At 39.3% G+C, this 13,331-nt stretch overlaps 1 protein-coding gene across 1 annotated transcript in view; it reads left to right on the forward strand.

The window, feature by feature from the left end:
- Nucleotides 1-13,331, forward strand: part of LOC146002860 (protein fem-1 homolog CG6966) — a 67,494-nt gene that overhangs the window by 45,876 nt on the left and 8,287 nt on the right. The window contains exons 3-4 of the mRNA XM_083140860.1: nucleotides 6,167-6,367; nucleotides 6,861-7,079. Of these exons, the coding sequence (XP_082996986.1) occupies nucleotides 6,167-6,367; nucleotides 6,861-7,079 (420 nt within the window). The remainder of the gene's footprint in view (nucleotides 1-6,166; nucleotides 6,368-6,860; nucleotides 7,080-13,331) is intronic.

The following is a 13,331-nucleotide window of genomic DNA, read 5'->3' on the forward strand; positions in this document are numbered from 1 at the left end:
GAAACGAGACGTGCACTTACAACTCTAGACGAGACCGAGATAGTGCCAAGTCTCGTCTCGTTACTATGCCTACACATCAATTAAGATACACATGACGTACGTACTTAAATGTGAACATGTCCCTTAAAAACAGCTAGCAAATATTTGTTGTGTAAAGTAAGGAGAAATTTGCCGCTCATAAACCATTATGTAAAATTATATAGCTTTACGTCACCAGTCGCGTTCTTTCTCCATAGCGAATTCTGCTTTTATGGATTGTTATTATTTTTACCGTTCAAAAAGTAATGATTTAACGGTGTGACGTAACATATACTGGTATTACCGCATAAATGGGACATTTAAATTGTTCACGATACAGTTGTTTTTCTTTGAAATAAAAGAAGTTAGGAGTATGGAGGGTGTTGAGCACCATAACAAGACTAGCCTCTATAAATAATGTGAATTTTTGCTCACAAAATACAAATGTTCGGTATTTATACATAATTATCTCTCCCAAATATTAGTGTCCTTCCTTTTTGCTGGCGACATTACTGTCATGCTCACAAATTGTTCATTGTTAATTAGTTGATTGATATCAGTGGGACTGAACAGGTTTGCGGATACCCTTGGAGGCATGGACATTGTATGAATTGCAGTTGTTTTTTGTTGTAGCAGCAGGAAAAAAAAACTACAACTGGTCTGCATGCCTTAAAAGCTAACACACGCGCAGGTGTGTCCAAAGCGGGTACATATTTTGGAGGTGCCAACTCCGTGGACTCCCCATCGAAGTTCCTAAGCAGGGGTCTTCTTCTCTGTGAGTGTCCTTTCATTAATTCCATCTAATCACTCATCGTCGAGATAAGCTAAGAGTGACGTAAAATAATAAAAATGTAAATATTTTGGAGGCAAGTTATAGCTGCTAAACTTTTTTTTTTCGACGGGGCCGAAGTTCCAAATCGAAAAAAAGGTGGTGAGAGCGCTCCCTGGTTCGGTCCGGGGGGAACTCAGAAAAATTTCCCTGTCGACCCTTCATCGTGAGCCTAATTAGGAAGCTACTTGAAAAGAAGCAGTAGTGACTCCGGTCTCGAAGCCAGAAAACAGCGGCGATGGAACTCGATGCGCTGACCTCGAGTCACTCAATGAAAAAGCCACCCTGGCAGGCCCTACCCCTTAGAGGGATAATGCGCGGAGTTACTTAAATAACTTAAAACATATTGTTTTGGATTTTTCATAACTTTTACATCGCTTTTCTGAGCCCTTCGGCTAATCGCAGCGTTGAGGATGAGATGATGATTAAGTGAAATTGATGAAGGGGCACTCAAGAAGGAGCACCAATGCCTGAGGTATCCTATAGGATGCGAACCTGGAACTTTTTGTAAGGAAATCGTGAGTGACCGCTTAACACGCTCGGTCGTGGAAGCGACATTGTTATTCATACTTCCTGCTTCATTTGTAAGGTTTGGTGAATCTCTCTCTCTGTGTGTCACACACACACACCCACCACGGTTGGTATGTGTGTTTTGGAAATGGATAACTTTAAACGATTTCACTTATAGAAGAGTAGAAGGGAGTATGATTGCTAACAACGCATATGGACGTCCGCAGGATTTTTTCCAGGGAGGGGCAAGTAAGGTATTTTAAGGGGGGGGGGCAAACAAGGCAAATTTTTCGCCCATAATAGTGTTCTCCCCCTCAAGAAACACTGCTTCAATTCGTGTTACGAATTTGAAGTTATTGTGTTCATGCAATAATTTACATATATCATTGTGGCTGTAATGAAATGATATGTGTGAAATATGTAATTGTTGATAGACTTTAATTTTCCAGGGCGGCTTGGCCTCCCCTTTCCGGACGTCCATGACAACGCATTACTATTTGCGTTCCCCTACTCCGCCACTGTATTTAGGGGTTCGTAATCCCTATTACCAACAATAACAATTGAAACGTTAGAGCCGAACCACGAACGATGGCATTCCACTCTCCTTTCCTCGCGACTGCCTTGTGACGCAGAAAAGCACCTTGGAGATCTTTACTTCAGTGGACCGAACCAGAGCCGCAGCTTTTCTCGGTTCTAAAATAACTGCCTGGCAGGAGTTCAGGGAGCTGTTTATATTCCCAAGTTGGGGTTAGGACGGAGGAGAGCTTAAGACAAAAGAGACTGCATATTCCTGACTGCCATAATTAACACATCACAACCATTACATCGTGTTCATACCACTTGCATGCCCTGGAGAGGTGGACACTTACATATGCTAGTTCTGCTTAAGAGTTAAGCACTGCAAAAATTTTATTATTCTGTAGTGAATGTGCACCATTTTTTGCGAGAGAACAGGAATGTGAAACTTAAGATTTTCTTGCGTGCACGTCATAGCGAGCTAACGCAAGCTTTTAGTACGAGTATATGTTTGCAGTCTTCAACTGTACGGCGTCGCTAATGATGTTATTTGTCGATTCCCAATGTAAACTCAGATTTCCTCTCCTAATCTTATAACTAGTAGTTTCTGGACTGTAAAAACAATGGGATGAGAGTACATGCGTAGACAAAATGCAGTTCAACGAAAAGCCGTCCGGTTGGCTTTTGTACTTGGGGCTAAACTTCGTTCATGAGCACTTTAGTGACTTGGGTGTATTACACCTTGCCGACTAACGACGCTCTGGCGCCTGGACCACAGCTAATATAATCCTCTGTTGGTCTCTGTTTATGTGTGTTTGTAATAGTACTAAGATCAATTTCATCACGTCGCCAATCATTCTGATCTTCGCGATTAGCTAAAAGTGGCAGAAAAACGAAGCAAAGCAAAACAGGCCATTCAATCAATCGTACAACTTTGAGTGTGACTAATCGACTCTACATGGGCAGGCCCAGATTTAAGGGGGGCTGGGGGGTTCATCCCTGGGCTTCCATCATTTTCAAAGGGCTGTCATGGGAAGGGCAGATGGTTTCGAAATGGTCAGAAAATGAAAAAAAAATACTATATATATATATATATATATATATATATATATATATATTTGGCGTAGAAAGAACAACATAACAAAGAAAGAAAAAAAAAGTTGGGAAAGAATAAACGCTGGGACGCCCCGTGAAAGTATTTAAGCCCTTGTAAATATATATTATTGTCAGTTTGCAGAGACATAGCTAAAAGGTAGCGAGTGGTGCCTAATGTAACAGTATGTACATAGGCATTTTCAAAATTGTAAACTTGTCAAAGTTGGGAAAGGGGTCTGTGGCATTTCCGTGAAGGTAGGACGCGATAGTATAAGGGCTTTGAAAGATATAAAGTATTGTCATTATTGATTAATAATGTAAGTTATGAAATAATACTACGTTTTTGTGTTATGTGTAGCTACGTATAAAAGTACAATTTGCCAGTATTATTCCATTAGAAATATTGTGAACGAGTCTCTACATACCGTACTCAATACAGTACACAGTAGCGCACATTTCCCACTTTTTGTTGTAGGACAATTTGAGGACCAAGTTGAGATAAAATTGATATTGTTTTTGCTCCGATTAGCTTGGCTTCCGTATAGGCTCAAGTAGTTACTGCTTGTGCCCCTAGAAAAGTAGCTAAACGAAGATAATGATATTTGTCCAAATAAGGGGTGATATTACCGAATTCAGTGCAGGGGCGAAAAAAATATATAATCAGTAGTGGTCATGCCATGTTGTTAGCTGCGCGCCCATAGAAATTATTATTGTTATTTTCTTATTTGCTAATGCAGTCGCACTGCAATCAAGTGGCCCCAGATTTGATTCCCAGCGGAGGTACTGTAAACAGTGATTCAGATCCCACTTTAAACTGTAGGTGTATTTCCGATTAGATTACCTGTGCATAAAGTGTACTTTTTTTAAAAAATAAAAAAAATTGTGTCAATTATTATTTTACATGACATAAATCAGTATTTCTAAAAAAAAAAAAATAAAAAAAAAAAGAACGTCAAAGGCAGGAAAACATGGCAAAATGAGAGCTGACTACTGACGTATTATTCGTACTCCATCCTTTCGAAAATTCTGGCCACGCCACTGTTTACTGAACCTTGTATGTTTCGGCTCAGTGTGACCATCTTAACATGTGACAATGCTAGGTGTCCAAGTTCAATTCCTGGGTAAGGTCCGTGTATCCCTTTGTGTTGTTCCTTCGTCTCTTTCAGCGACTTAAAATAACCAAAGCATAATTATTTTACACCCTACTTATGCATGAAATGAAGTCCAGTAGTGAAAGTAATTTAAATTAAATTTAAACCATGTTAAAATGCAATGACTACGGCTGAAGTCAAACTGCGTGCAGGTCTTAAGAAGAGCAAAGTTTCTTTTAATAAACGAAAATTACTTGCGAGCGGGCAACGTGCCTTTCGGTATTTATTTTGATAATGAGGAACTCCGTGTCGAAATCTTGCGTGACGATTTGTCACGTGATGCTTTGTTGGGGTACGGGTTAACTGTAACGAGGTGCAAGCGAGAGGAGCCTAGGTATTCTGCCAAAGGTGATTAGACTGCGTTTGGTCAAGTAACGGACGTTGCACAGTTAAGTCAGCTGTTGTCACTGTTCAACTCGTCCGGCGTTTTCGATGCGTTCTGTCGGACGACCTGAATTGTGAATTGAGAAAGGACACCTACACCGTGCCAGTCATCACGTAGGACATTATTTATGCTCGAGTTGCTTCCCGCTGCCAGACCGGAGACCGGTACTTTTCAATGGTTTCGAGCAAAAACTGTTTGTCAGCAGATTCGGGGTGTACGAAAATAACTAATCATGCGTTTCCTTCACGTAGGTGCCTCCCCACCTTCACTTTTTCCCGTGCAGGTTGTTCACACGTGGTGGAAAGCTAGAATAAATGTGTCTGCTTTCCCGTTTCCTTGCCCAGTTCTTGCCCCTGGCACGCGGCACTATTTGTTGAGCGAGTTGCATGAAGGTTCTTGGTTCGAGACGCGGTCAGGGAATACGTATTCCTTTGTTGCATTTGTAGTTTTTTATAATTTCATGTCATCGCCGTTCGTACGTATTTGCAATTAATTAACTCAGGAGGTACAAAAACGACGTTGAACCTCAAAATAAAATAAACTGTGTGGAGGTTATACTTATAAACCCAGGTTTCCCAAATAAAGAATAATGTCAGATACCCGAAAATATAATAAAATAAATCATCTTATTACACAAAAAAAATTGAGGCATTAATTAGTAGTGTGTGTTTCAAATGTCATTTCTTAATGAGATGAAAACTGTACGAGATATTTATAGTTGATTTTCTCCATTATAAAGGTTCGAGATATTTAATAAAATTTGGTTGCCAGTTTACTCCGAACAAGAAATCCTAATAATCATGGCTTATGGCAGACAGTCCCCCCCCCCTCCCTCCTAGAATGTTATAATTTCGATGAAAATAAGAAACTCTCGAAGGGTTATAATTCAAAGTTTTGTGACTAGTACAGTGTTAATCTGCGGTTTGCAACCAATATGGGTAATGTGCATGGACAAGGCCCACGCTCCTTCTGGAATATGAATTTCAATCTGAAAGTAGGTTATTTCACAGTGACAGTATTTTATGTCAGTTATTATAAGGGCGTTGGAAGCACATGTTTTTTGAGGCGGCAACCACTCCTCCCCAAAAAAGAACATTGCTTGCCTCTCCTTGGAAAATATTCCACCGACGTTCAGGTTATGTGTAGCTCTTGGTAGGTTTGTGAATAGCAGTTCAATGATAGCGGATTTGGTCTCGAACACCAAAAAAACAGGAACAGTCAGTTAGGACACACTATTACCACGCTGTGGTCTATGATCTCAGGTGGGAATTTTTCCAAAAATGCCCCTCCTTAAAGTGCCTTTGGGGTTCACTCAACCTCAAATCAATGGTTGGGTATGTGGAATGACTTTGAGTTCAAGGCAACCAGAACATAATACTTCTAGTATGGCCAAGACAGACTGTGTAGAAGCACCTACCTCCACACCTCCTATGTGCCTTCATGGCAGGGTGTAATGGAGAGCAGACAACTTTTTTCCTTCATGTATGTTCTACACTAACCCAATTAGTTGTGTATTCTGACTCACCAGATCCACAGAGTATTGGTAATTCCATATGAACATTATCAAATACAAATGCAGGGCAGTTAACTTATTCTTCTAATATATTTGTACACAAAATGTGGCCAATGCATTATTCATTTATTTGTTTTGCTTTCTTTCAGTGATCTTTGATGGTGAGACGATAGAAGGAGCCCCACCCCTGTGGTGTGCTGCTGCAGCCGGCCATCTTCCCGTTGTCAGACTACTAGTAAGACACGGGGCTAATGTAAATAGTACCACACGGACTAATTCAACTCCCCTGAGGGCAGCATGCTTTGATGGTCATTTTGATATTGTTAAGTTCCTCATAGATCATAAAGCAGGTGAGTTCCTAATTTTAATTCTTAATTTAATGAGGCTATCTTTTATGTACAAAGCAAATTATAACATAGTAGTGCATACTGGAGGATATTTTGACAAATAGAGAGAATATAATTTTTAAAAATCCTAGCCCAGAGTTAATTGTGCAAGTGCAGGTGCCTTTTGTAATTGTTATGAATTAGAAGTTCCAATTCTGCATTCTTCACTTCAACATTTACATGAGTACAAATCACAAATTTGCATAAGTACCAGCTTATGACATTATACATTGCCTTGTAATACTACAGTATTAGAGCAACCGCTGTTAACTGCATTGTTGTAATAAATATGAGAGAAATACCTGAAATCAATGAAATACAATTATGAGAATTACAAAGCTGCATGGTGTAAAAATAGCGTTACCCTTAAGTGGGGTATTCTCTTTTTCTATTAGCGAATAACATATTTCTTTCATACCTGAGAAGTTTCGTATTCACTAATGTATGTCTGTTTCAGATATCGAAGTTGCAAACCGGCATGGACATACATGCTTAATGATAGCCTGTTATAAAGGCCATTATCGAATTGCCAAGTACCTTATAGAACTGAATGCTGATGTGAATAGAAAAAGTGTGAAAGGAAACACGGCATTACATGACTGTGCTGAGTCTGGAAGCCTTGCAATTCTACAGTTGCTTCTTCAGCATGGAGCCAAAATGGATGTGGATTCATACGGTGAGTGTGCACACTCTGTATTATAAAACACAATCTATTCTCTGGGAAGCGAGAGAGAGAGAACATTCTTGAATAGGAGGTGGAGTCGAAGTACAATATTAACGAAACATTTTATCATGGAACATTCTAGAATATAATGAGGATATAAATACACGGCTTGAATTTCCTGGTAAGTCTGTAGAACAGAATCGGTTAATGAGACTTCAGGTGTAATTGTGACAGTTCATACAGTCGATAAGATGATTTATTTGTGTCCGGACCAAATTTTGTGTTTGCAGTCCGATATTTTCATGGGAAAAAAAGGACTTTTAAGCCAACTGGGTGCAACATCAACTCAAATACTAAATACCACAAAGGGTCAGCCATTATGGCCAAAATTTTTATGAATGTCGAAAAGAGAAAGCAATATGATGTTGCATATGTAGAAATTTTAGTGGAAAATGCAGGCTCGATCAACATCCAAACAAGGGTCTCTGCCATGTCGTTCCATTGCTGTATCAACTGAGATACTGAGCCACCCCTCGCTTCACCTGATTTTTTGCTGTCGGTAGCTCAGTTTGTAGAGCAATGGCATGACATGCCATAGACCCTGGTTCGGGTCCTGTTTGAGCCTGCATTTTTTGCTAAAATGTCTACTTAGTGCTTCTCCTGTGTATGCCAAATCGTAAGATGATGTCTGTTTAATGAACAAGCATGGAATAAAGGAGAAATAAGAAAACTGAGGGGCTCCCACTGGTTGAGAAGACATTTTTCTTCTGTGGTCTGAGGGAGATTTCACTCTGAAGGAACAAGCGATATGTGTCGCTTGATTATTTCACAAGCTGAACATGCAGGCATGTGCAGTCATTTGTGTCGATGTGGTGTGAACATTGCTGTTGATTGACCCATTTCAAACGACATGTATCGTGTGTCCCTTCGGTCTGAAATCTTCCTAAGTCGTGAAGGTCCAAGTGACAAGGATGGGAAATTGGGTTTTGTTAAGGTTAGTTGCGAAGGCAGACAACAACACCCTAAGCACGTTTGCACACACACACACTGATAACACCCCTACCTCGTTATCGTCTGCACCAAGAAACATAAGTGGATAAGTGGGACATGTGCACACGTAGACCTGCACGACAAATTTCCTGGTAGGACCTTCCAGTGGTGGGTCTCCGTCCAGAGCTCCCCTCGACACATGGAGAGTCGGACTGAACCCCCCTTCGCCTCGGGCACTGAAAAGGAGGACACTGACCCAAGCCATAAATTTAGCTGGAAGTTGTTTTGAAGCAGGGCAGTGATGCCAACCCTAGCATAATGATGCTAAACATAGCACAATATGAGTTTCGTTGACATCTAGCTGTCTGTGTTTACATAATGGGAAAATCTAACATAATTTGCAAACGATATTTTGATAAATTAAAAATAAAATGACATCCAGATCTCATTTCCAGTCTAGGTACATGCCTTTCCAACCACACCCTCTCCTCTTCATCTTCTCTTTATTCTGCCATTTACCTCAAGAGGAACATTTCATGGCAAGAATCGGCAGGATGTGTGGGGCACAAATAAAACAAATGTTCCACTTTGTAGTCGATGAATCATCTCAAACCTTTTCTAGTTTCTTAGTCTATGGTTGAACTCATCTTGCAAAATAGATGTATAACTTAAATTACAATCATCATAAAAATAATCATAATAATAAATTACTGTTACTAATTATCAATAATAATAATAATTGTTATTATTATTATTATTTAGATCCTAGCATAATTTATCACCATTTAGCATAATTTCACAGATTAAACAGCTTTTTGTTTATCAGGATGTTGGCAACGCAGGGCACGAGCCATCAGGCTTTCATGCGTTCCCTCCAAGGTCATGGCGAGAACCCTGATTGTGATGGTGCATGTGAAAAACAGGCTGTCGGTATCGGCGCTGTCACTGAAAACTACCCCTGCAAAAGAACGGTGTGTGTGCAAGCTCGCTAAAGGATCACAACCAAACCTGCAAGAAGAATGCATTTTACTTGTCTCTATTATGAAATGATAAAGACTTTTGGTGAGGTGATTAAGAAAAATAAATCTGTCCAAGATAATTGAGTCATAATATTGAGAGACGAAACTTTAGATGTGTTGGGAGAGAAATTGTTTTACTCTGCATTAATTTTTTTCGCAATCCAGCTGTGTTTGAGAAGACTTTTTTTTTTGTTTCATGACCAGGGTCGCCGACTTGTCAAACTTATTGGTGGGGGAGCTCTGATCACTGAAAAAAAAAAATAATGAATGACTCACTCCCTCCCTTTTTGATGTTTTGGCCTCAGTGTTTGGAATCTCGTAAATGCCCAATTCCTTAAAAATATTAAATTTTTTATTTACAGTTCGAATGCAAAATGTCAATTGTTCACGGATGGATATGTCACAAGTTTCGTCAAGCATAATAGCAAAATATTCCCGACTTTTAATATCTGCTACCACGGAGCGCAAAACAGATCTCTAATATATCAATGATCTCGTTCTGAATGTCATGTGAGAGCCATTTGTAGCCCGAACGTCCCATCCACTCTCCTAGTGTATGCACATCTTCTTTTGAAACTCTTTTTAGTAAAAATTTTAACAATACTCATAATTATATACTTAGTATATAGTAATTAGTCATGTGTTTTGCTGTCTCTGGTTATCCCCCCCCCCCAAAGTAGATGGTTTAGTGGTCTCAGACCCCCAAAGTTGATGGTCTATAACATTTCAAATGTGTATTTAAAGTTAAGTTCATGTGGCACAATTCAGAGTAAACTTTACAAGAGAAGCAAAATAATACATTAGATCCTCCTAAGCAAAACTTTTTCAGGGGGGCTCTGCCCCCACATCATTAACATTGGGGGGCTCGAGCCCCCCTAAGCCCCATGGAGTCGGCGCCTATGTTCATGACGATATATGACATGACTGCTGAAGCTGTGACAGAGACCATTTTGAACACTTTTGAGTGCTTAGGCCTGAATATGAACAATTTGGTGGGTTTCGGCTTTGATGGAGCTGCAAACATGGGAGGACACATCAGTGGTGTTACACCTTAAAAAAAAAAAATAATAAATAAAAAAAAAAAAGTATCCGACAGATGTCACATTGCCGTCTACAGTTTGAATGATTGGTTGGTTGATTGATTGGTTGGTTGATTTGGTGTTTTAAGTCCACTTTATGCACAGTAAGGCTAATCAGGACTGGACCTACAGTTTAAATTGGAATCCGAACCACTATGTGCCTCCACTGGGTATCGAACCCAGGATCCCTTGATTACAAGTTGACGACGCTACCACTGCCCCATCGGGGAGGCTGCCTACAGTTTGAATCTCGCATTGTCGAGTAAATTGAATTGTCCATCCAAAGCGTAACAGCTTCGTAAATATACTCGGACAGCATATATATTTTGATGCATGATGAGAAGAAATGGACACACACACAATGTTAATGCATTGCAATAAAGGAGTCTAGTGGTAAAAAGTCCCGATTTCACGTTGTGATAAAAATGGCAGCCTTAAACAGTGGCGACAATTTAGAGGACAGTGGCCCCCTATTTTTTGCTCCTGTAATGTCTACCAAGAGAAAGTAAACTTTCCTTGCATCCCCCGTTTTGGCACCCAATCATAAACATACATGTATAAGGTTCTATCTATACTTCTATAAAATATGTTGTTTACCCCCCCCCCCCAACAATTTCTGGATACATGCATGCTAGGAAGGGACTGCTGTACAAAAAATATCCTAGCCAAGGGAATGGCACCCTCCACTTCGAATACTACAAATCATACTCGTATATATTCAACACATACATTTAATTTTTTTTTACATAATCAAACGAGAATAACCACTAAACATTTGTAAAGTTTCTTAATGCTTTTAAATAGGCTACTTTGTAGTGCAGGTTCGAACATGCATATGTATTGCAACACCGTAATGGTAGCTTAATTATTATAATTCCATATTTTTATGAAATGGATACATATTCAGTTGCTTGCGTAATCCCAAATGTCACCGCATGACCCGAAAATTACTATGCCACATTGACAAAAACTGAGATTGTAGACAGGTGGAGAGGAGACAAGAGAACACACAGTTCCACAAAGAATTATACTGGCTGTGGGTCCACGTGCCAAGGCCTTGTTAGTTTGCAGTATTGCTGTTTCTGGGGTGGACTGTATGTAGAGAGGTTGATATCTACATGGTTTTCAAAACCATCAACCTTTGGGAAACACCTCTCTGCCTCATAGGGCTGAGGTCAGTTACAAAAGCCCTCTGTCAGACTTATCATTGCCTTCTAGAGTGCACGTCAAATCTCCTGCTTATGGCGATAGCCAATAGCACTGCACTGCAGCGGTGCAATGTCAAAATCTCACACGGAAAAGAGACAGCGTGGTTGAGCAAAATGCCGTGTCACGGAGAGCATGGAACATTATTGCAACACCGCACGTCTGTGATTTGCTGGTTCTGTTCAGCCTTTCAAGGCCATATGCAGGCGAGCGGTGAGAATGGCTGAATCGAGGTCTCCTGTTTAGCATGTGGTTTTGCCCGAGTGTTACTTTTGGGAAAGCTCTTCAAATTCAAGGAAGTTGTTTTAATGTATATTTCTTCTTACGGCAACAATATCAAAATGAAACAGAGCTTGAGATGACGAAAATAACATCAGTGCTGACAGGCAAACATTCCATTTATGCGATGAGAAGGTTTTTTATTATTATTATTACATGTTAGATAAAAACACCAGGCAAGATGAGGCCTCTTCCCGTTCAAGGATGGTGGTCTTTAATGATTTCTGTGTGACTGATTTGGAAGAAGGTGTATGAGGTTTATACTCCACTGCAATGAACTTTCAACTGTCGCAGTCAAGTGAGAGTGATTTGCCATCAATGTGGGCACGAACTGCGTCTCGGGTGTTGAATGATTTGGGGTTTGTTTGAGTGCAGAATAAGGAAACGATTATTTGTTTGGTAACACAAGAATCTCCACAGTATTGAAAGATATTGCTGTGAGAAGAAACATGTTTATTATTTGTCAATGCGATGTACATTGAACAAAACGTGGTAGGATTGATTCTTTCATTGAAGGACTGAGCACTGGGTTGATGACGGAAAAGATGGAGGGGGGAAGTTCATTGTTTCACACATTGGCAGTAATGAAGGCTTTGTTGAAGACGCATGTTTACTGTTTTGTGTGCAAAGAAAGGGAAGGGTGGATTATTACCAAGAAATGGACAGACCAAGATTTGAATCCTGTTTTAGCGAAGTGATTCATAAATTGAAACCAAACAGAGTAATAATAGCAGACAGTACACTACATTGTATATCACCAGACCTTGGATTTTTAGGTTTTTAAAATAGGCTTTAAAAATCCTAAAATAGGCTCTAAAATTCTAAAATAGGCTCTAAAAATCCTAAAATAGGTTCTAAAAATCTTAAGTTAGGCTCCAAAAATCCTGAAGTGGTTGCAAAAAAATTTTTTACGATATTCCTGAAAAAGACTGATTAGATACAATCGTTAAAAACAAAATTTAACAAGAACTAATATTCGAATGTTAATTTTCTAAACAAATTTTCATTTCATTATATCATTTTCAAAATTATCTACAAATTATTATAATACTAGACTTGTGCTGTTAGCAACAGTTACTTGTTTATATGAAAAATGAATCACATAAGTATAATTTGCTGCACAATCTCAGGGTGGCTATTCACTTGGGAATTCCTTGAATTCCAGGAAATATGCGTGAATTATTGTCTCTGGAAATTACTTGTGAATTTTGGTAGAACATGAGAAAAGGTACAAGCGGGTGTTTTCTCTATTCCCATTTTTTTCTCCATAGACGTGAAAAATTGCAACTTTTATTAATCCAAATCCCATAAAATTTATACATGTTTGTAAATGCCCTTAGGCAAGTATCTCTCATTTTAGTTTTTTTGTAGGAAGAAAAACAAAGCTACATGGTAAATAAAGCAAAATATTCTCAATCCTTTATATTTGTGTGTGTGGGGTGGGGGGTGGGGGTGAGAGTCAGTAATATGTAAGGTTGGAATAGAGAAAACATCTGCTTGTATCCTTGAATATTTGCTTGTATCCTATATTTGAAAGGTCGCCTCCAAAACCAGGAATTATACTTGAATTTTATCGTGAATCTTTTTGCATGTTATCCACACTCAAACTCTGCCTTTTGTCTGAGGGTTAAATTATCTTTCAACAGAAACATAGTCAGTAGTGCAGATTTGAATGCTGAAACATTACTTCA

The sequence above is a fragment of the Lepisma saccharinum genome, chromosome 19, assembly GCF_977018435.1.
Source record: "Lepisma saccharinum chromosome 19, izLepSacc3.1, whole genome shotgun sequence".
Lineage (NCBI taxonomy): Eukaryota > Metazoa > Arthropoda > Insecta > Zygentoma > Lepismatidae > Lepisma > Lepisma saccharinum.